Raw genomic sequence first — 23,220 nt, forward strand, 5'->3', positions numbered from 1 at the left:
TTTAGATCTCAAAATCCCTTTTGCCATATAATGGAATATAATCATTAAGTTTATGTATTCCTCATATTTACAGATTCCGCATACATGCAAGGACAGGATCGCAGAAGGGTGATTCTGTCACCTCCCTGCTGAAAACATGACAAAAGAAACTTCCAGTTCCAAGAACCAGTGGGTTAAAAAAAGAAGGAAGGAAGGAAAGGAAGGGAAAGAAACAAAGAAACAAACTACTGGTGTAAAAGCACCAGAAGAAAACACAGGGGCGTTTCTGATTAACTTTGGAGTTAGACATTTCTTTTTCTTTTTTTTTTTTTTTTTTGAGTCAGAGTCTCACTATGTCACCATGGGTAGAGTGCCGTGTTGTCAACAGCTCACAGCAACCTCAAACTCTTGGGCTTAAGTGATTCCTTTGTCTCCGCCTCCCAAGTAGCTGGGACTTACAGGCGCCTGCCACAACAGCCAGGAAATTTTTTGTTGCAGTTGTCATTGTTGATTTTAGTTGCCCCGGGCCGGATTCGAACCCACCAGTCTTGGTATTTGTGGCCGGTGCTCTACCCACTGAGCTACGGGCACTGCTGTGAGACTATGTTAATGAATAAAAAAACAAATAAAAATGATCGTTTTAAAATGAATCACTGAATAGCTGGGCGTTGTGGTGGGCGCCTGTAGTCCCAACTGCTTGGGAGGCTGAAGCAAGAGAATCGAGTAAGCCCCAGAGTTAGAGGTTGCTGTGAGCCGTGTGACGTCACAGCACTCTACGCGAGGGCGGTACAGTGAGACCCTGTCTCTACAAAAAAAATAAATAAATAAAATGAATCACAGGGCTAGGCTTGGTGGCTCATGCCTGTAATACTAGCACTCTGGGAGGCCAAGGCAGGTGGATTGCCTGAGCTTAGTTCAAGACCAACCTGAGCAAGAGCAAGACCCCATCTCTGCTAAAAAAAAACAAAAAAAGAAGAAGAAAGAAAAGAAAAACTAGCTGAGTGTTATGGCGGGTGCCTATAGTGCCAGCCACTTGGGAGGCTGAAGTAAGAGGATCACTTGAGCCCAGGAGTTTGAGGTTGATGTGGGCTATAAGGCCAGGGCACTCTACCTCATGTGACAGAGTGAGACTCTGTCTCAAAAAAGAAAAATAATAATAAAATAAAATGAAATAAAAATCAGTGGAAAAAACAAAATGAATGAGTGGGGGCACTGGCCTCCGACCTTCTCCTGACTGGAGCCTGCTCCTTTGCCTTGTTGGTATCGGCAGACTCTGGGGTACATCTTCCCTGGAACCCTTCAACTCTGGCACTCCGCCCTCTGCTGCCCTTGGGCAACTAGGAACAAGGTTCCAATAGTTGTGGCAGAGGGGGTCTGCTCTCTGAGACTCACTTTTCCCACCTGTGAAATGAGGATGATAATATCTCATAGGGTCATGGGAGCATTAAGTGAGATGATCTATGCCAAGTGCCCACCCACGAGGTGCCAGCCCTAAGGCGATGCTCACAGCACTTGCACTGAATCTCACTGCATGTAGAGATGGCTGCACGTAGGAAAGAACGTTTAGTCCCGGCACAGGAAGTAGACGTGTGATAAATGAGAATGACAGCCCTCTCTGCTTCCCTTCCTTCCCAGTGGGACTGTGGCGCCACTCCTTCCCTTCTCTGGGCTCTGTTCCTTCAGTTAGAGGGTTGGACTGAATGAGCTTTCTCTGATTTATATGCATTTAAAACCATTGGTAGGGCCATGCATGGTGGCTCATGCCTATAATCCCAGCACTCTGGGAGGTGGAAGCAGGTGGATTGCCTAAGCTCATGGTTTGGAGACCAGCCTGAGTTAGAGTGAGACTCTGTCTCTAAAGATAGCCGGGCGTTGTGGCAGGTGCCTGTAGTCCCAGCTATTTGGGAGGCTGATGCAAGAGAATCACTTGAATCTAAGAGTTTGAGGTTGCTGTGAGCTATGATGCTACAGCACTCTACTGAGGGGGACAAAAGCTATGATGCTACAGCACTCTACTGAGGGGGACAAAGTTAGAGAAGAAAGAAAGAAAAAGAAAGAGAGAGAGAGAGAGAGAGAAAGAAGGAAGGAAGGAAGGAAGGAAGGAAGGAAGGAAGGAAGGAAGGAAGGAAGGAAAAGAAAGAAACTCTCAGTGGCCACCGAGGACACTTTCTCATTTCAGATATGGGTTGGCAAAATCCTGGTGAAGGGGTGAGTTGCTGAAGGTCACAGGGCATGTCAGAGAGAGGCAGAGCCAGGACTGGCACTGAGGTGCCTGAGTTCCTGGCCAGGCCCTTGTCCTCTGCTCCTCTCTCTGCCCAAGTACCTTCATGTCCAGGCAGCCATGTGGAGACCGTCCCCATGTGGGGGATTCTCTGCCTGGGACTGTCCTTATCTTCCCAGTTCTGATTGTTACTGCAGAAGGGATGCTGCCCACCCAGCCTGGTGTCTCCCCAGCCCCTGTGCCACATCTGCCCCCTCCAGGAGGCACTGAGTGACACGAAGGCATTACTGGGTTCCCTGGAGAGGGCACTCCCGTGGTGAGGTGGGGCTTAGTGAAGGGCTGGAACTGGAGTCCTCCCTGGCTTGTTAGGAACCAGGCTGCACAGCAGGAGGTGAGAGTGGGTGAGCCAGTAAGGCTTCATCTATATTTACAACTGCTCCCCATCACCGCATCACCGCCTGAGCGCTACCTTCTGTCAGATCAGCGGAGTCATTCAATTCTCATAAGAGCATGAACTCTACTGTAAACCGCGCTAGGTTGTGGCTCCTTTTGAGAATCTCATGCCTGATGATCGGAGGTGAGCCGAGGCAGTGATGCCAGCACTGGGGAGCACCTGCAAATAGTTTATCATTAGCAGAGAGGTTTAACTGTGCAGATAATAAATCGATTGCTTAAAGACTCATCAAAACCTTCTTCCACCCCTGTCCGTGGAAAAATTATCTTCCACAAAGCCGGTTTCTTTTGCCAAAAAGTTAGGGACCTCTGGGCTAGGACCTCCTGGTGCTCAGAATTAGGGCTCTCGTGTTCAATGATGCCAGCTGCCCCACAAGAGCCTCAGACATCCAGCCCAACTTCTGTCAGCCCAACTCTCAGCCTTCACTCGAAGCACCCCACCTCCCCCCGGCCTGCCACTGACCCTCAGGAGCTCTTAGCCCTGAGGGGAGTCACTTTCCTTCCCTGGGCCAGAGATGGGGGTCTAGGGCTCTGACCTCCTTCCAGCTCCAAGTGGGCTCTGACTGTACTTCTCGCCCCTGGGTTTCATGAGCTCCTCTGGACCCTGGACCCCTGGAACACATATCCTGTCTCTTGTTTTACTAGTGTAAAGTTGGTCTCTGATTTTTGAGCCTTGAACTGACATAAGGAATTCGAGTGCTTCTTTTAGCAGCACTTGTGTTTCCGGCAGGGAAAAGTGTCTGCAGTTTTAGGTGCAGGCTTGGCAGCCCTCTGCTGTCTGTGCTGATCCCCCCGGGGAGATATGAGGCTGTTCCTGACTATTCAAGCGGACGTCCTGAGAGGACAGAGACCCCTCGGATGTGCAGGCGTGCGTGTGACTGATTCCAGACTGACTATTCTAATCCTGTTTTGACTGATTTAATCTGGTTTTAGTACGGGTTGACCCAAGAGATTTGAACTGGTTCATACCAGTTTCAGCTAGTTTTAACTGGTGGGCTCAGTTTGCATGTATTTGTGTCTACTTGACTATTCTGAGTTCATTTGTGTCTGTTTCGATTTGAGTGAGTGAAATAATAGCAGGCACTTACTTTGTACTTGTGAAATGTCAGCTCTGTTGATTCCAAGTACCTTACATATGTGATTCCATATAATCCGCGTAACTGCCCTGCAGGCAGGAGCTGTTATTAGTGTCTTCATTTTTCACACGGAGACACTGAGGCATGGAGAGTTTTTTTTTTTTTTTTGGAGATAGAGTCTCATTTTGTCACCGTTAGTAGAGTGCCATGGAGTCACAGCTCACAGCAACCTCAAACTCTTGGGCTCAAGCGATTCTCTTGCCTCAGCCTCCCACGTAGCTGGGACTACAGGCGCCCACCACAAGGCCTGGCTATTTTTAGAGACAAGGGCTTGCTCTGATTCCTGCTGGTCTCGAACTCCTGAGCTCAAGCAATCTCCCCTGTGAGCTCAGGCAATCCACCCACCTCGGCTTCCCAAGTGCCGGGATTACAGACGTAAGCCACCTCGCCCGGCCTAGGCATGGAGAGTTTTAAGAAACTTACCCCAGTTTCACCCAGTTGCGGGGTGACAGAGCCAGGGTGTTAACCTGCTTTCTCTGGCTACTGTGTGATAAACCGTCATGCATCTGGCTCTTAGCTCAATACCGTGCTCTATCATTGCAGAGTGACGGCACCACTCAAGATGGTGGGATATCGGTCGAGCCAGTTTGTTCAGATTTTGCCAGCGTGGACTGCTTTTTCTGGCTTGACCCATGCACAGTCTTGATTTCGGCACGTGCTAATAGAATACGGTCTCAGGCTGTGTGGATCCTTCTTGAAATGGAAAACCACTGTAATAGTTTCTTAGGGCTGCTGTAACAAACTGCCACACACTTGGCTGCTTAACACAAGAGATTTATTCTCTCACATTTTTGAGGACAGAAGTCCAAAATGAGGCTGGGCGAGGTGGCTCACGCCTGTAATCCTAGCACTCTGGGAGGCTGAGGTAGGTGGAATGCCTGAGCTCACAGGTTCCAGACCAGTCTGAGCAAGAGTGAGACCCCCTCTCTAACAATATGGCTGGGCATTGTGGTGGGCCCCTGTAGTCCCAGCTACTTGGGAGGCTGAGGCAAGACAACAGCTTGAGCCTGAGAATTTGAGGTTGCTGTGAGCTATGATACCACAGCACTCTACTGAGGGTGACAAAATGAGACTCTATCTCAAAAAAAAAAAAAAAGTCCAAAATCAAGGTTGGCAGGGCTGCTCTCCCTGGAGGCTGGGGCAAAATCCGTTCCTTGTCCCTTCCATCTTCTGGTGGCTCCAGATGATTTTTTTTTTTTTTTTGAGACAGAGTCTCACTTTGTCACCCTTAGTAGAGTGCTGTGGTGTCATAGTACATAACAACCTCAAACACTTGGGCTCAAGTGATCCCGTTGCCTCAAGCCTTGCCGGTGGCTGGGAATACAGGGGCCCACTACAACACCTGGCTATTTTTAGAGATAGGGTCTTGCTCTTGCTCAGGCTGGTCTCAAACTCCTGAGCTCAGGAGATCCACCCGCCTCAGCCTCCCAGAATGCTGGGATTACAGGCATGAGCCACTGTGCCTGGCCTCTAGACCTCTAGATGTTCTCTGACTTGTGGCCATGGCACTCCAATCCCTGCGTCTGTGGCCACATAGCCTCCCCCTGTCCTGTTTGTGTCCTCAGGACACTTGTCACTGGATTTAGCCCCTCCTCCCAGATAATCCAGAATGATCTCCTCCTCTCAAATTCCTTAACTTAATCACATCTGCAAGGACTCTTTCTCCAAAAAAAGTTAACATTCACAGGTTCTGGGTGTTATGACATAGACACGTCTTTTTCAGGGCTTCCATTCAACTCATTTCAACTATTAAGGTCACACCACTGCATTTCCCCCCAACTATTGGGGTTTTATCACATTCTGCTTAGGGATCAAAGGAGAAAAGTATGGAATGTCCTCGTGGCCATGGAAAGGCCTATTGAACTTTCCAAGACCCATGTATTTAGTATTCCTGGCTGAAAAGACCAAGGCTTCCGGGAAGTGTCAAGTGAGATGTGGAAATGTTTCTGTAAACAGGCACTCGAGGACAGCATTTGCTTTCTAAGATGTAGTTGGTGATAATACCAAGTTCATTATTCCTCTGAGAGCTTTCTTTTTTTATATAGTTAATGATATACTGTATTTATTTTATTCAGATTAAGGCGAGGGCACAGATGATTAGGTTACATTGTGTTTGTTAGTCAAAGTCCAAGTTGTAGTTGAGCCCTTCACCCAGGAGGTGGGCCATATATCCCTACATTGTGCGCACTGGGTGAAAGTTTACCAACCCCCTCTCCCTCCTCCCTCACTTGAATTTAATTGTGTTTTTCTCTTGCGTGGGCATGTAGCTGTTCATCTACTGGCTGCATATTAGCGTTGAGTACATCAGATACTTGCTTTTTCATTTTTGTGACACTTTCCTGAGGAGAATGTTCTTCGACTTCATCCAGGTTAATACAAGAGATGTAAAGTCTCCATCTTTTTATGGCTGAATAGTACTCCACGGTGTACACATACCACAGTTTATTAACCCATTCCTGGGTTGAAGGGCACTTGGGTTGCTTCCACATCTTGGCAATTGTGAATTGAGCTGTGATAAACATTCTAGTGCAAATGCCCTTGTGGTAAAATGATTTTGTTTCTCCTGGGTAGATGCTTAGTAATGGGATTGTGGGATCAAATGGAAGGTCTACTTGTATTTCTTTAAGGATTCTCCATAAATCTTTCCATAGAGGCTATATTCGTTTGCAATCCCACCAACAGTGTGAAAGTGTTGCCTTCTCTCCACGATCACGCCAGCATCAGCAACTTTGGGACTTTACGATGCGGGCTATTCTCATTTGGGTTAGGTAGTACCTCAAGGTGGCTTTGATTTGCATTTATGTAATGATTAGGGACGATGAGCATTTTTTTAGGTGTTTCTTGGCCATTCATCTGTCTGCTTTGGACAAGGTTCTGTTCATATCTCTTGCCCAGTGATATATGGGTGTCAGAGCTTTCTTTAGGGAAAGTGAAGTTGAATTGAAGGAGGGCAAATAATTAAGAGATGAGGGGAAGCTGTTAACCCCCATATCCCTGTGCTCCTAGTACAGTGTTTGAAAGAAGCCTGCAATCTAGATGAGGATGGAGGAATTGTGTCTTTACTCAGAAAATAGACTTCACAAGGAAATAACACTCAGGGGCCCTTCATGCTCAGCTGGCTCAAACACCAATGATCTACACGCATGACAGAAAAGGGAAAGCTGTGTTTCTCTTTTCTGCATTTCTTTACTTCTACCCATAACAAACAACCACAGACTCTACCAAGTGTGAGAGTCGACTTAATCCTTGGATAACTATGGTTGCTGCCGAAGCCAAACCCTGGGGGCTTGGGTTTGAGGTCCTGCTATGCCCTAACAGCTGTGTTTCTGAGTCTTGACCTGCTCAAGACTGTGAAATAGACACAGCAGTGTTACCTGAGATAAGGCCCACGCTTGGCATATGCTGTGTATGGTAAATAACCCACTATCAGACTATCTGGCTGAGGTCACTACAAATTCATGGTCGGTAACTTCAGATGGTCACCCTGCACTGCCAGAAATCCTGCATTCCCACTTTCTCTAGTGGACTTGATAGTGACAACCATATCATACCCAATCCTCGAGGCTTCATCCCCTCTTTTCCCACCTTGCTTTGTCTGTCACTTGTTCATACTCGGTGGGAAGGTCCCTCGTCTTTGCATGGCTAATTCTACCAACTCCTCTCCTTTCTCCTGTCTCTCAGACAACTGTCCCTGCTCCTATCAGAGGCCAGTTCCACCCTCCTCTGTCCTGGATTTCTACCCATCTCACTGTATCAAGGATCCCCTCCTTCTATGTCATCAACTCCTCTCTTCCACAGGTCATTCCCCTGTGCAGAGACATGGGTTTGTATTTTCCATATTTGGACAAAACCCTCCCTTGACCTCCTACCCGCTTCCAGCCAATGCCCTATTTCTCAGCTTCTCTTTGCACTAAAACTTTTAAAAAGTTACCTCCGGTGATGCTCTTTGATTCACTGGGTCCCATTTGTGATCCATCTGTTCAAATCCAGTTTCAGGATTCAAATCCTTCCCTGAGATTGGAGCCCTCACCAAGGGCGCCCCAGCTTCCTTGTGGCCAAGCTAGCACACTTTTCTCTGTCCTCATCTTACTCAACCTTTCGGCAGCAGTCCACGCAGATCGCCTCTCCTTCCTGACGCTGCCCTCACCTGGCTTGCTTCCCACTTCCCTGACCACTCCTGCTCAGTTCCTAGCCTCACTCAGACTTCCGGTGCCTTGGTCCTTCTTCCTCTTTTCCAGTCCGAGCTGGAAACTAGCATGAGTCACATGTGCTCTGTTGGTCAGCAGACCCCTAGCCTACCCAGATTCAAGGGGAGAATAGATTCCACCTCTCAAAGGGAGTTTCCAGCCATCTTTAGCCCACCGGGCCACAGAAGCCTTCTTAGCTTTCTCCTTTCTCATCTGATCTTTCAGCAGTCTTGGTAATTCCACCTGCAGAATAGTCTAGTTCTGATTGTGACTGCCACTGCTAGTTCAAGTCTCAGCATCTCTAGCCTGGATCATCCCATTGCCTACTCCTTGAATCCACTTTCATCCTATAATCATGAGTCTCTCCAGTGCAGCCAGAGTGGGCTTCTGCACATGTATTTCAGGTTATTTCACTCTCACATTTAAGTCTCAGTGGTCAGAAGACAATTCAAGCCCTCACTAACACCTGCATGACCCACCTCCAGCTTCTCCCAGACGCATCTGGCTCCTCCTCCCACTTCGCTCACTATAATCTGGCCACTCTGGGTCCCTTTGCTTCTCGAACAGACCAACTTGTGCCAGGCCTCAGGGCTCTTGCTCATCCTGATCCAGCTCCCTGGGCTCTGGGAATGGCTGTCTTCTCATCCTGCAGGTCTCCCCTCTGAAACTGCCTTGACTACCACATTCCTCTGGGGTCTTACCTTGCATGTGTGTCTTCATGGCACTTCACATTTGAGAGTGACTTCTTGATCTGTTTCTTGCTTATTTATTTATCTGTCTTCCTGTTAGATTATAAACTTCACAACAGCAGGAATTGTGTCTGCTTGGTTCAACATTGAACATTAAGCACCTAGCACAGAGCCTGGAACATAGTAAATACTCAGTAAATGTTTGTTGAATGAATGAGAAAATCAAACAGTAAAGCATGTCAGAGCATAGCACAACACACCTCCATGTGGTCCAGAATCTTATCTGCCGCAAGCCCCAGCATGCTCCAGCAATGCCACACTGGAGGATGGTATGATACCATCCTCATAATCCATAGGCTCCAGGAAGCCCAACATATCACAACACGGCCAACACGCTGGCCCAGTCCCAAGCAGCACTGCTCTGAGCTCTGGACATGTCTAGCCAACAACAGGGAGCCACAGGAACCCCCAGCCTTGGCTGAAGTGCTGTTTGGGACCCACGCATCTGTAACCCCAGGCCTCAAGCAGTGAGTCCTTGGCCAAGGCCCTGGATTGAGCAGACAATGGGTCTTTGTCTTCCCTGAAGGCCCTGCTTGGCCCCAGAGGAGAGTGGTCTATTCCCAGCAGCTCTAGCAGCTGGGAGGGTTTCAGGGTGGAGGGAGCGCTGGACCTCTATGGAGAGGATGGAAGGCCTGACCTCTGCTCTGCTGTGTTCTGGAGGCTTGTCACTATCCTTTTCTGGTTTCACCTCACCCCATAGAAAGAAGAGAGAATGAGAGGGCCTCGGGGAGCATCTGGGTACATTTACGGGCAACCAAGGCCCAGAGAGGATCCCAAGCGAGGGAGGACAGAATCACCAACCTTCCCAACCAGGAGAGTGCTGAGACCTATAATGGGTAACTAAGGGTGACCGAGGGAAAGGGGTGGCTTGGTGTCTGGGATCCTACGCAAGGGAGGATAGATCACCATAAAGGCCCAGACCACTTTCCTCTCAGAGTTGAAGACCTGCTGGGTTTCCTCACCTGTTGCTCTGTCCCAAGCCCTTGGACAAGGCCTCACTCTGGCCCAGAGTAAGACAGAGAATGAGTCACCAGGAGAGGAAGGGTCATAGAAAAGGAAAGTGAGGGTGTCCAATACCCACCCAGCCCTGCCCTTTTCCTCTCCTCCATGGTAGCCAAGGAAGCCAGTGAGTCACGAGATTCCACTAAGGTGGGCTCTGTGCCAAGTGCAGTGAGAGGGAGGATGTTCTGGCTCTGCCCCCCTCTCTGCTGTGTCCCTGCCTCCTGGGCACAGACAGACCATCAAGGACACAAGCAGACTCCCATGCAGATACACAGACACCTCTCCAGACAGGCAGGAAGACACAGACAGGGACAGCCACACGGCTACACAGGACATGCAAGCCAATAAGAACACAGATCCAGACAAACAACACATTGACAGACCCGTGACTGACAGAGGGTACATCCAGACAGGTATGTACAAACACGGGCACATGGTGCACAGAGCAGGCACAGACAGACAAGGTCAGGCAGATGGCCAAACATCCAGACACTTAGATACACAGGCGCATAGCATACACTGGTAGATAGGCAGACACAGACCAACAGACACTCAAGCAGAAACACCCCACAAACACAGCTACTCAGACACACACACACAACTCACACAGACTCACACAAGTAACCTCTAGGGGGTAATTTTGGGCAAAGATAGGCCAGATACTCCTGGGCCAGCCCTCAGCCCCAGGACCATGAAACTGAGCTCTTCTGAGGCAGCCTCCATCTCTTACCCTGAGGATATGACATTTACTAATACTGAGAGGCCCACCCAGCAGTAAGATGAATGGAGGTTAGATATGAAAAGGGACTTCCCAACCAGGAGTGTGCTGAGACCTATAATGGGTAACTAAGGGTGACTGAGGGAAAGGAGTGGGTTGGTGGTAGGTAGGAAGCCTGTTTTGGCTATGTGAGCCCAGGCAAGTGTGTTCTCCTGAGCCTCAGTTTCCAGCTAGGCTTAGTCCTCCCAAGGCCCTTGCAGGCAGAAGATGGGCAACTCCTGAGTGTGTTAGTGCCAATGCTGAAGGCCCAGGATGTTACTCCCCACCCCACCACGAGCGCAGGACCCCCTTGGTGACTCATTGCCCAGTGCCCCATGGCAAGGGTAACCCAGCCATGGCTATCTGTTGTCCTGGTCTTTCTCCCCTCCCCCAGGGGCTAGCCAGCTGAGGATGGCCCTAGTTTGGGGTGCAGGAAGGGTAGTGAGAGGGCAAAGGGAGTCCCCAATGCGTCCCCACAGGTGGCACGTGAGGCTCAGGGCTGGGGATGAGGGGTCTGTCCAGGTGTTGGCTCTTTCATCCTCGCTGCTCCTAGAGTCCTCTGGACTGGGCCCAATCTGTTGAAAGTGAGGGGATTGCGCAATGGGAGGTAAAAGGTGATGGCAGGCCTGGCAGACAGAAGCCCCATTGTTTGGGGTTCAGGGCAGCCTGGGCAAAGGAAAAGTTTATACCTGGGGCAGGAAGGAGGGGCTCTGCAGGGGGCGCCAGCTGGCAGGCCCTTGCCTATGGGCCTGTGGAACAGGACAGGTGCCAAGCAGGATGCCCTTGGGTTTGACAGAGGGGGCAGAGCTCAGCAAGACACCCGGGAAACTGGGAGGACGGACTTCTCCAGAGGTCAGAGGGTGCAGAGGCCGCCCCCACACCACACCCAGTGGTGTCCTGGGATGAGCCTCCCAGGACGTGGGCAGGGTCTTGAACCATCCTCCAGCAGATTCCAATCATTCCTGGGAGCTAAGCCGCTGGGGGTGGGGGTGAGCCCACACCTGGGAGTCACTGTAAAGACAGGTTTTTATTCCTGGGGGGTCGGAAGGCAGTTTAGAGAATTTTGCCCCCACCCACCTTCCCTATCCTTTCCTAAGCTCTTGTCCAGAACTCGGAGCTTGGTTACCCCCTTTCTCCCCTTCCCTTCCAGGGCCTCTCAGCTCGAGGTGAGGCCCATGGGGAAGTCCTTCCCGGTGTCAGACCACAATCCTTTCTGCTTCGGTTCCCTCTCTGGGAATGGCTTCCACCACCGTAGACCCGACCAGGACATCACGTGTTCCCACCTCCCAGCCCCCACCCTCAGCCCGGGTCCTCAGTTGTGGGCAGCTAGTCCAGGTGCGAACCAGCGGCTCCTCCCTCCCGCCGCCCGCCGGGCGGGGCGGGGCCGCAGGCGGGGCCGTACAAAAAGCGTCCCGCCCCGCGCTCCACACTTGACTTTGTCCGGTGGCCGCGGAGCCAGGAGGCGGGAGGCGCGCAGGGCACCCGGGGGCCCGGCCCACACCTCACCAGGTAGGGACACTCCCCTGCTCAGAGGGCAGAAGATGCAGACATAGGAGCAGACAGGAGGACGGGCAGGCAGAGAGGGACAACGACAGGTGACAGAGGGGGCAGAGGGACACAGAGGAACAGAAGAGAGAAGAACAGGACAGGAGAGAGGGGGAGGCACGAGTGCACCGTCAAGGACCCAGGTCGGGAATAGAGGCGGCTGAGGGCAAAGGACCCAGGACAGGAGACCTCGGGTCCCAAGGATGTGTGCTGGGCGGGCGGGGGTGGGGGCACCAAGAATGCCACACCCCCCTTGTCCTTGAAGGTCCCTCGGCAGGTCAGGGAAGAGCTCCATTTCTGCTCAGTCCCCTTCCCCCTACAAGCCAGGGCATGCAAACTGTGGCTCCTCTGCCCGCGTCCTTCCTGCGGACTCATGAATTGAGGTCTCCCACCCTGCTTCACTCTTAGACTCACAGCTCCCGGAAGCTGGGAGACCTGTCCCTGGTGTGCGGGGAGTCCTTGCTGCCCACTCCCTCTGACCCCTGACCTCTGCCCTCCCGGGCCCAGGAGGCACCATGTGGAGATGTTCACTGGGGCTGCTGCTGTTGCTGCTGCTGGCTGGCCAGGTGGCCCTGGGTACCCGGCAGGGTCGGGGGCGCCGGGAGCTAGCTCCGGGTCTGCACCTGCGGGGCATCCGGGACGCGGGCGGCCGGTACTGCCAGGAGCAGGACCTGTGCTGCCGTGGCCGTGCCGACGACTGCGCCCTGCCCTATCTGGGCGCCACCTGTTACTGTGACCTCTTCTGCAACCGCACCGTCTCCGACTGCTGCCCTGACTTCTGGGACTTCTGCCTCGGCGTTCCACCCCCTTTTCCCCCCATCCAAGGTGGGCACCAAGATGACAAGGAGGGCGGGTCACTTTGTCAACCCCAAACTCAGCAAGGCTCAGGAGCAAGGCTGATGCACTGACATTTCCAGGAGAGGCTTTGTAGAATCCGGGAAAGAACCTGCCTCACTCCCTGCTCCTCTGGGAAGTCACAGCTGGGATCTAACTTGACTCTCCAGTGAGACTGAAGGAGAGGAGACCCTTGTATGGGAACCTAAGTTGGCCCAGGAGAAGGCAGCCACCCGCCCTTTCTCCCAGTCCTGTGGCCCCACCTGCTGACTCACCCTCGCCTGATAAGGCACACAGGGCTTGGTCAGGGGCATCTGAGCCGTTCCCTTGCCTTTGCTCAGATTCTGTGTCCCTCAGACACTGCTCATACCTGGGTCGTGGGTCATATCTGTTGTTTCTGCTTTCAGCCCTCACTGCCATCCTTCTCCACACACTTACAGATAGGAGAGTCATTTGAATTCCTTCCCAAGGTTCTGTGGGGCTTTGGGCCAGGAGACTGAACACCTGAGTTGTCATCCCAGCGTGCTGTGTTATCTTAGGGGAGTCGCTTACCTTCTCTGTGCCTTGGTTTCCCTATACTCTTCCCTGTCCCCATCTCTAAGCCCTAACGCATTGAAAGGATCCCAGGAAGGTTGTGGCTGGTCATGTTGTGGTGAAGCAAGAGGAATCCAAATTGGAGTCACTGAAGAACCTCCCAAGTAGCAGTTGGTCTGTGACCCTACAGGAGATTGTCTTAGGTTGTAGTTTGGCTCTAGTTTCAGTTAGGGCTGGTATCAGGTAGGGGTGTGTGTGTGTGTGTGTGTGTGTGTGTGTGTGTGTGTGTGTGTGTGTGTATGTGTGAGAGAGAGAGAAAGAGAGAGAAACTGAGACGACCTGGGGAGGGTTCAGGTACCTGACTCTGAGGACCTAGCCATCTCAGCCCATCCTCTGGCCCTGGTTCCACTTCTCTTCACTTCCCTCCCACCAGGATGTCTGCATGGAGGTCGCGTCTATCCAGTCTTGGGCACCTACTGGGACAACTGTAACCGTTGGTGAGTGGGGGCTTGCCTTGTGGGCCTTGCAGCCAACAGACTTAGTTCCAATCCTATCTGTGTTACTCATTGCTGGGTAGAAGTCCTTTCCCTTCTTTCAGCCTCAGTTTCCTCATCTGTAACATAGAGATGTTAATACTGACCATGTCAATTTATATAACAACATTCCAAGAACATTCCCCAGGAGTGGTCAGCCATGGTTGCCTGGCTCAGGTGCCTGCCCTGGAACTAGGAGTTGTCCCCGCCCCTCCTGGCTTGGGCTGGGCTGCCCCTCCCAATGTTCCTGCTGTACAGAGTCAGGGAGAGAAGGGGGGGGGGGCGCCAGGAAGGAAACCTCTGGCTGCAGTGTCCGCTGCCCTGGGCCCATGAGGGTCAGGGAGGGCTGAGCTGGCAGCCAGCCAGCTTGTAGCAGGGCCTTCCCTGGAATGTGGCCCTTGCTCCTATTCCTACCCCTCCCCTCCATTCCTGGCAGGAGGAGGAAAGGGTCATGGCCGGCCCCCCATCCCCCAATCCCCGCCTTACTCAATCTGAGATGGGAAGTGGGGGAAAGCTGCCTAGGAAGTCTCAAATGCCATAATGGAAAAAATGGGATCCTGCGACTTGGAGGAGGCGGCCCTGTACCCCACTCCACCCCTATTCCCTCTTTGCCTGAGACTGACAGTCCCCAGGGAGAAGGAAACTTTTAGGAATGCATGGCGTGTAAGCTGTTTCCATTGCCTCACTAGGGTGAGGGGTGCCCGGGTCACAGTGAAGGGAATGCTGCGTGTTCGGCGTGTGTCTGGGTGAAAGCATGTGTGTGCAGGCAGTGTGGGCTTGTGCGCACTGCGTGTGTTCAGAAGGAGGGAGTGTGCCTGTCTGATTTCACAGGGCCGGTAGGGCACCTCTGGATGCTGAAGGGTTAAACTCTTTCCCATTCCTGTCCCTGGCCTCTCAGGCCCCTTCTGGAATGTTGGGACCTGCTGTCATCAGCCCTGTCTAGACCTGTGTGGGCAGCCCTTAGGGCAAAGGAGGAGGTGGCAGGAGAGGGCTGACCAGCACACTGCTCTCCCCTCAGGATAGCTCTGGGTGGCTGTGTTCCATGCACATGGCTGTTGATGCCTGAGTGGGGGGCAGGCCTGTCTGCTGCCTTCCAGGAAGTGTGAGCTCTCAGGGATGCTTAGAAAGCTGCTGCTCCCAGCCACTTAGAGTGTGCAGAAGGGGAAGGAAGGGCTGGAGGGCCTCCCCTCCCCCACTGCTCCTGGGGTGGCAGAGCCCAGCCATACTAGTCTTGGTTCCCCCTGAGGCTCCTTAAAAGGCAACATTGGAGGCGGGAGCCTCGGGCGGGCTTGGAAGGAGGCAGTTTAGCATCTCGTAATAGCAGTTATGAGCTTGTAAAACATCATAGAATTCACAGAATTCAACCCTTTAGCCCACACCTATTTATTAAAGACCTAAGTGTGACAGGCACTGTAGACCTAAGTGTGACAGGCACTGTGCTGGGCCCGGGAGATGCAGACAGAACACAGTCCTTATTCTGGAGCTTCTAGGCTACTGTCTAAGGACATGGAAACACAATACAGGGTGAAAGAGCACAACTCGGTCCTAGTTTAGAGTAGGGAGGTGGAGGGAAGGCCACTCTGAGGGAGGGACATTTATGCTGGTACCAGGAAGATGGATGGAAGGGAGGCCCAGAGGCCCAGGCCTAGGCGTGGGAGCAGGTTGTGGGAAGGTTGGGAGGTGGGGCCCACTTCATTTCAGCTGGAGCTGGGATGGGGAAAAAGGATGTCTTAAGTCGTGCAGAGGATTTTGAATTTTGTTCTAAATGTCATGAGAAGCCACTTACAGAGCACATGAGCTGATTTGCATTGTCTAAAGATCTCTCTGGCTTTGAAGTGGGTAATGAGTGGATTTTTGGTTGAGGGCAGAAAACTTAATTAGGAAGCCATTGCCATGGTCCAGGTGAGAGGTGATTAGGGGGCAGTGGAGGAGCAAAGGCTGGCGGATTCCTAATGTGCTATCCCTGGGCCCTGCTGGTGGAGGACATAGGGGGGACCATATGGTGCTCTGATTTGAACAATTAGGTACCATTTTCTTTTTTTTTTTTTGAGACAGAGTCTCACTTTGTTGTCCTTGGTAGTGTGCTATGGTATCATAGCTCACAGCAACCTCAAATTCCTGGCCTCAAGAGCGATTCTCTTGCCTTAGTCTCCCAAGTAGCTGGGACTACAGGCACCGGCCACAATGCCTGGCTTTTTTTTTTTTTTTTTTGAGAGGAGGTCTTGCTCCGACTCAGGCTAGTTTTGAACTTGTGAGCTCAGGAAATCCACCCGCTTCAGCACTCCCAGAGTGCTAGAATTACAGGCGTCAACCACTGCGCCCAGCCTGGGTAATATTTTCGAGTTGAGGATGTCAGGGAAGGAGTAGGCTGAGGGAAGGTGGGTTTGGCTATTATGAGTTTGAGGTGCTTTTTACACGTGCAGAGATGTGGGGGGGGGGCAATTGAATATGTGTCTGAAGCTCAGGAAAGGGGGCTCTGGGTTTCTGTGAGCCAGGCCCTGTGCTCAGTGATTTACAAGGCTGCATTTAATCCCTGGAAAGTGGTGCTATTACCATTTTTTTTTTTTTGAGACAGAGTCTCTATCTGTCACTTAGACTAAAGTGCAGTGGCATCATCACAGCTCACTGCAACCTCCAACTCCTGGGCTCAAGCCATCCTCTTGTCTCAGCCTCCTGAGTAGCAGGGACTACAGGTGCCCGCCACAATACCTGGCTAAGTTTTCTATTTTTTTGTAGAGATGGTGTCTCATTCTTGCTCAGACAGGTCTCTAACTCTTGGCCTCAAGTGATCCTCCCAGGATTAAAGGCAGGAGCCACCATGCCTAGCCGTATTATTATCCTCATTTTCTTGACAAGGAGATTGAGGGACTGAGAGTTTCAATAATTTTCCTAAGGTCACATGACTAGTGGATAAGGACTGGGACCCAGAATTTAATTCCAGAATCCAGCCTTAGTCACATTGCTATACTGCCTCAGTCATTTATTCAGTCAACAACGATTTATTTGGTACCTACTATGTGCTAGGTTTTATTTTCCTAGGCACTGAGGATACCAGATAATACCTACCCTCAAGGAACTTAAGAGTCTATGAGGTATAAACAGGTATAAACAATATAAACAACTAAATATATAGCATGTCAGAGAGTGGTGACATGCTGAGGGAAAAAATACAACAGAGAAATGGAATAAGAAGTATAGAAGATGTTGAATTTTAAGATAGCGTGGCCAGAGGAGGCCTCCCTGAGAAGGTGATGTTTGAATACAGACTTGGAAGAGATGAGGGTGAGCCGGGGGATATGGGAGGAAGAGCAGCTCAAAGGCTCTGGGGCAGGAGGGTGCTGGTGGGGCATTAGGGGCTGGCCCAGCTGGGCCTTTGAAACCAGGATTAGGAGGACGAAGGTGGCAGAGAGGGGACAGGAGCATGGACCAGGCAGAGCCTTGTTGCCACTGTAAGAACTTTAGCTCTTACTCTGTGATGTGAAGCCAGCGGAGGGCTTTGGGTAGAGGAATGACATGATATGACTTAGCTTTAGCTGCTGCGTTAAAAATATACTGGGAGGAGGGCAAGATGGTGCAGGGCAGATGCTAGGCAAACAGTGAGAGGTGACCCCGTGGCAGCTGCAGGAGAGAATGAGTGGTCTGGATCCTGGGTGTGCTTTTAAGTTAGATCAGATTTATCAACAAACAGGATTTGTTGATAAATTGGATCAGTATGTGAGAGAAAGTCAAGGGTGACTGTTTGGCCTGAACTCCAGGGAGGATGGGGTTGCCATTTTCTGGGGACGTCAGTGGAGCAGGTATGGGAGATCAGGAATTGGGTTTGGGCTGTGTTAAGTTTGATCTATTGCCAGACAGCCCAGTGGTGATGTTGAATAGTAGCAATATGCTTTACACCAGAGTTCAGGGAAAGATTTGGGCAGTCAATAGAAACTTGAAGTTGACATTGAAAGCCACCAGGCTGGACGGGATCACTTAGGAGGTTCTCCTGTAACCCCTAAGTGAACCCTTAGGGGTTCTCCTGTAGTCACTGGAAAAGAATCCTGGGCTCAAGCTGACCCCTGGGGCTGCATTCCTTAAGAGGGCCAGGTGCCCACCTACCCATTCTTATCCTCATTTTCTTGCCAGCACCTGCCAGGAGAAAGGGCAGTGGGAGTGTGACCAGGAGCCATGCCTAGTGGACCCAGACATGATCAACGCCATCAACCAGGGCAACTACGGGTGAGAGGTCCTGGAAATGCTTCCGGGGGCACACATGCAAGGGACACGTATGCTGTGCCAGAGATGCCCGTCGGGCCAGGCACACCTCCACTTAGATATTATCTCTGTGTACACTCAGCCACTGTGCATCTCTCCCACCCACATGCCCCAGGACTCCCAGACTTGGCAGGTCTGTGACTCCCTCTGTCTCCTTTCCTTCAGGTGGCGGGCTGGGAACCACAGTGCTTTCTGGGGCATGACCCTGGATGAGGGCATTCGCTATCGCCTAGGCACCATTCGCCCATCTTCCTCTGTCATGAACATGAATGAGATTTATGTAAGTCCATCCTTGCCTGCAATCCCACCCTCTACCCATGGTTTGGACCTCAGGGACTCTGGCTCCTCCAAGGGCCTGGTCCTATCCCCTACCAATAGGCTGTGTGTCCCTGGGCAAGTGACTCCCTTTCTCTGGGCCTGTTTCCTGCCTATATCAGGAAGCATTGATGCTCAGATTCTGAGTTTTGTGGTCCCCCCCATCAGCCCCTCCTGGCCTCCCCAGCCTGGGAAAAATGCTGTTGGTCCTAGTACAGCTGGATTAGGGCCCAAAGGGCCAGGAGGTCACCTTGGTATTTTGGGAAGGGAGGGACGGACACTTCTCCAGCTCTGGCCAGAGGGCAGCAATTCTCGGAAACGAATTCAGACTCAGTGAACCCAGAGGGAAGAGAAGGCTTCTCCTTCCCCCCCAGGGAGACCCTCGTGGGGGGAAAATGGGAACCGACCCAAACAAAATGTATACTGGGGCACACACTGGAGACTCTGTCCATCAGTGGCTGGCAGGGACTGGCAGGAGGGGCCTCCCTGCAGAGACTTCAGGGAGCCGGGGGTGACCAGACCCTGTCCTGTCCTTACTCCCCTGGGCCTTTGGCTATTTTCTGCTGCTTGCCTTGGCAGCCTGCCTGGTCACGAGATCCTACTGCTTCTTCCCTCCCCTCCCTTTGGGGCCTGAAGCTCAAGGCCCTGGTGGCAAGAAGGGTGTGGCCGATCAGAAGGTGTAGAGGAAAGAGGCAGGGGTTGAGAATGGAAACTGAGTGACCCTGGCCTGGCCACTTCCCTGCTCCTGGCCTTGGCTGCCTCATCTGTAAAACAAGACTAGTCACCCCGATACTTGGGAGGCAATAAATGGTCCCTGGTGCTTCCACAGGAGTTGAAGTTGGAGGTAACTGGAATCTCACAGCAGCAGCAGGAGGGCTCAAGATCAAACTGTATAGGCTCTGGACTCTTGGTGGCCCTCCAGTGCCAAAAAGCCCCAGTGGGACAGACCAGGGCAAGCAGGATGACCTTTGTCTTGTAGACAGTACTGGGCCCAGGGGAGGTCCTTCCCACAGCCTTTGAGGCCTCTGAGAAGTGGCCCAACCTGATCCATGAGCCTCTTGACCAGGGCAACTGTGCAGGCTCCTGGGCCTTCTCCACAGCAGGTATGTCCTGGGGTGGGGCAGGTATGTCCCAGAGTTGGAGCTGGCACAGCAGGAAAGGAGGCCTGAGGACCCTGACAACCTCTCTGCCTCCCCATTAGCCGTGGCTTCAGATCGTGTGTCGATCCATTCCCTGGGACACATGACGCCTGTCCTGTCGCCCCAGAACCTACTGTCTTGTGACACCCACCACCAGCAGGGCTGCCGTGGTGGGCATCTCGATGGTGCCTGGTGGTTCCTGCGTCGTCGAGGGTATGCGGCAGGGTTACGGGCAGGGAGGAGGGCAAGATACCATGTGAGCAGGGCCCAAGGCCATTCTGCACTGTGTCACTCTACCCCCGCCTTGCTGCCTCTCCAGGGTGGTATCTGATCACTGCTATCCATTCTCGGGCCAGGAGCGAGACAAGGCTGGCCCCGTTCCCCTATGTATGATGCACAGCCGACCCATGGGTCGGGGCAAGCGCCAGGCTACTGCCCGTTGCCCTAATAGCCAAGTTCAAGCCAATGACATCTACCAGGTTACTCCTGCCTACCGACTTGGTTCCAACGTAAGTTGGCACTTTGGTGAGAGGGCAGAAGCAGGCAGGTTGGGATATTAGCTAAAAGCTGGAGTCTCACCCCAAGAAATGCTCTCTGCCCACCTCCCACCCTCAAGGAGAAGGAGATCATGAAGGAGCTGATGGAGAATGGCCCTGTGCAAGGTAAGTGCCCCTCTTCCTGCACCTTGATTCCAGAAGCTTGCACCTGCTTGAGATTAGATACAGCAACACGAGTGGCCTGCACAGCATTGAGCTGTAAGTCCAGTGGGGTGGGAGTGGGGAACCATGTACCCTTTCTTCACAGGCAGCACCTGGAGGGGGTACTTAGAGTCAGGGTACAGAGAGGCCTTGGTGTCTGGGTGCACGTGGACAGACGCAGGCTTTAGCGCTAGCAGGCTGATCAGGCCCTACTTTGGTATTTGCCCACAGCCCTCATGGAGGTGCACGAGGACTTCTTCCTATACCAGAGTGGCATCTACAGCCACACCCCCGTGAGCCTCCAGAGGCCAGAGGGATACCGCCGGCATGGAACCCACTCGGTCAAGATCACAGGGTAAGGGGCTCCAGTGGCAGAGGAGTCTGGGAACAGTTGGACTTGTATTGGGAGCTTTGGGGGCTGCTTGGAAACCTTATAATCTGTCTGGAAAGCCAGGACTGTTTTTCCCCTTTCCAAAAGAAGCGAGGGTGAGACTCAGTAAAAGGAAGGACTTGCTCTGGGTCACACGAAGGGTTGGAAGCCTTTGAATGTTTTCTTTTTTTGTTTTTGAGACAAAGTCTTATTTTGTTACCCTCAACAAAAGTATCTTGGTGTCACGGCTCACAGCAACCTTAAACTCTTGGGCTTAAGGGATTCTCTTGGCTCGGCCTCCCAAGTAGCTGGGACTACAGTGCCTGCCACAATGCCTAGGTATTTTTTAGAGACAGGGGTCTTGCTCTTGCTCAGGCTGGTCTCGAACCCGTGATCTCGGGCAATCCACTGACCTCAGCCTCCCAAGTGCTAGGATTACAGGTGTGAGCCACGGTGCCCGGCACCTTTGAAAGTTTTCTAGGAACTGTTCCTTCCTTACACACTGGGAAAAAAGTAACTCCAGTGAAATACCAATAAAGATCTAAGAATTGTTGAAGGTCTTCCCATCTCAGCACCTCTCCCAACTCTGCTTTCCTGAGTGACCTGAGTGGGTCACTTCCCCAGGCCTCCATTTCCCCATCTGAGAGGTCAGTCATTGATTTCAATGAAATGTGCTTTGCAGTGGGAGTTTGGGGCCTCTAAGTTACCCATATTCTCTGAGTCTCTTCTTTCTGGTCTTTGTCACCAACCCCTCCCTGGCTTCCCAACTAAAGTGGGGCCGGCGGATGTGGAGTCCCACAGAGCTGGTCCCTATGATGTGGGTCCCCGGAGGACCCAGGCCCAAGTTGCCTCCACTCCTGCTCATCCTGTCCCCTTCTTCCCTTGTTGCCCCCCGCCCCGTGCTGGGCTGGGCTGCCCAGACTTAACAGGTATGGAGAGCAAGGGAGGTGCAGAGAGGGACATTGACGTGCTCAAGTCCTAAAGATGTAGCCAAATTTCCAAAGGGCCTGGGACAGGGAAGGTCCTGGGGCTTGGAGCTCCTGAGAGCAGGCGGACTCAGTGCCCTGCCCTTCTCTTGTTCTGCTCACAGGTGGGGAGAGGAGACGCTGCCTGATGGAAGGACGCTCAGATACTGGGTGAGGGTGCCTCTCCTTTCTCCAGCCCCTTCTTCCCCTCGTCCCATTTAAATTCTGCTCCTCAACACACACCTCCTTGTTTTCAGACGGCGGCCAACTCGTGGGGCCCAGCCTGGGGTGAGAGGGGCCACTTCCGCATCGTGCGTGGTGCCAATGAGTGTGACATTGAGAGCTTTGTGCTGGGCGTCTGGGGCCGTGTGGGCATGGAGGACATGGGTCATCACTGAGGCCAAGGGTGGCTGGTGGAAGAGCCCCCAGTGTGGCTGTGTCCCCAGCCCTACTCGACGGAGCCCCAGGGTACAGGCAGGCGCCAGGGCTTTAATCCAGGCGTGGGTTCTGCTGACATAGCGCCCAGCCTGGGAGCCGCGGGCAGGCGAGGCTAGTGGAGCCCCTAGACCTCCCAGAGGGTATGGGGCCAGGCCTGGCCTGGGAGGAGCAGAGCCTGCAGATCCCAGGACCCTGGCACCCCCACCCAAGATCACTGAAGCCAGGACACCCCCAGTCTCCATCCCCACTCTCCCACCCCACTCTAGTATTCTTATTCTTTAAAGATATTTATTTTTATTTTCACTGTTTTAAAATAAAACCAAAGTATTGATAACTATGGTGTCTGGGAACCTCTGGGAATAGAAAGGCAGGCCAAAGTGAGATGGTAGTGGTCAGACAGCAGAAAGGACTGCCTGAGCCATTGCTGGTGGGCTAGGGTGGGTAGACTAGAAATCCTAGCCTCCAGTCAGCCCTAATTGTCAATGCCCTGGCCAACGACCAGCTTGGCGGAGGAGCAGCTTGGAGGAGGAGCATGGGCAGCATGGCCTTTGGCCCCAAAACGTGGGCCCTGGGAACTACCTTTCAGACGCTGACTCAGCGCTGCCTGAAGGGGGAGCCCTGTCTGCCAATAAGCTGAACTGGCGCCAGGGCCCAGCAGGCAAGGGGGGCACAGCCCACAAAGCTGAAGCTTCTGTCTCTGTAGATCAGCCTCTCCAAGCCACCCAAGCAGGACTACCCCTCTCCTTCCCTTGCCCCTGGGCCAAGCTGAGCCTGCTTCCCCAGTCTGCCTCCCACTCCACCTCCGCTGGTTCCCAGTATCAGCGAAATAAGCCCAGGCCTCAGCCTGGCTTCCAAAGCCATCAGGACCTGCCCTGCCAGCCCTCACCAGCTTCTTCAGCCTGTGTTCAAGCAACTCCAAAGTCTGCACTGCCCTTCGCACCTCCAGTACACAGTAGGCCACCAGGCATTTGCACAGGCCTTTCCCCACTGCAGATGCCCCTTCATGCCTACTTCAAAGACAACTCCAAGTTTCCTTCATCCTGATAGTACCTTTGCTGGGCAGCTGATGTGTCAGGTGTTGTGCAAAGGACTCATGATCCCCCCACAACCC

General features: G+C 52.5%; 1 protein-coding gene across 3 annotated transcripts; it reads left to right on the forward strand.

Annotated features, from left to right (window-relative positions):
* The first annotated feature begins 11,644 nt into the window (after window positions 1-11,644).
* TINAGL1 (tubulointerstitial nephritis antigen like 1) lies at window positions 11,645-22,437 on the forward strand. 3 transcript variants are annotated; one of them, XM_053576891.1, is made up of 12 exons: window positions 11,908-11,993; window positions 12,537-12,854; window positions 13,831-13,894; window positions 18,056-18,148; window positions 18,350-18,464; window positions 19,479-19,602; window positions 19,701-19,851; window positions 19,958-20,147; window positions 20,255-20,300; window positions 20,568-20,691; window positions 21,797-21,842; window positions 21,929-22,437. In XM_053576891.1, the coding sequence occupies exons 2-12, from the start codon at window positions 12,545-12,547 to the stop codon at window positions 22,067-22,069; spliced, it is 1,404 nt and encodes a 467-aa protein (XP_053432866.1). In that variant the 5' UTR covers window positions 11,908-11,993; window positions 12,537-12,544; the 3' UTR covers window positions 22,070-22,437. The 3 variants fall into 3 exon arrangements, with proteins under 3 accessions (XP_053432867.1, XP_053432866.1, XP_053432868.1); XM_053576893.1 differs by having other exon boundaries at window positions 11,916-11,993; window positions 12,438-12,854; XM_053576892.1 differs by lacking the exon at window positions 12,537-12,854 and having other exon boundaries at window positions 11,645-11,993.
* The last annotated feature ends 783 nt before the right edge of the window (window positions 22,438-23,220 follow it).

Source organism: Nycticebus coucang, chromosome 22 (genome assembly GCF_027406575.1).
Source record: "Nycticebus coucang isolate mNycCou1 chromosome 22, mNycCou1.pri, whole genome shotgun sequence".
NCBI classification, from domain to species: Eukaryota; Metazoa; Chordata; class Mammalia; order Primates; family Lorisidae; genus Nycticebus; species Nycticebus coucang.

Bases quoted from the DNA above. Each gene is read 5' to 3' on its own strand.
- TINAGL1 (XM_053576892.1), top strand. From the start codon at position 11,660: ATGGGGAAGTCCTTCCCGGTGTCAGACCACAATCCTTTCTGCTTCGGT. The intron at 19,603-19,700 runs GTATGTCCTGGG...CCTCCCCATTAG, and splicing joins CTGGGCCTTCTCCACAGCAG to CCGTGGCTTCAGATCGTGTG. The intron at 21,843-21,928 runs GTGAGGGTGCCT...CCTTGTTTTCAG, and splicing joins GAAGGACGCTCAGATACTGG to ACGGCGGCCAACTCGTGGGG.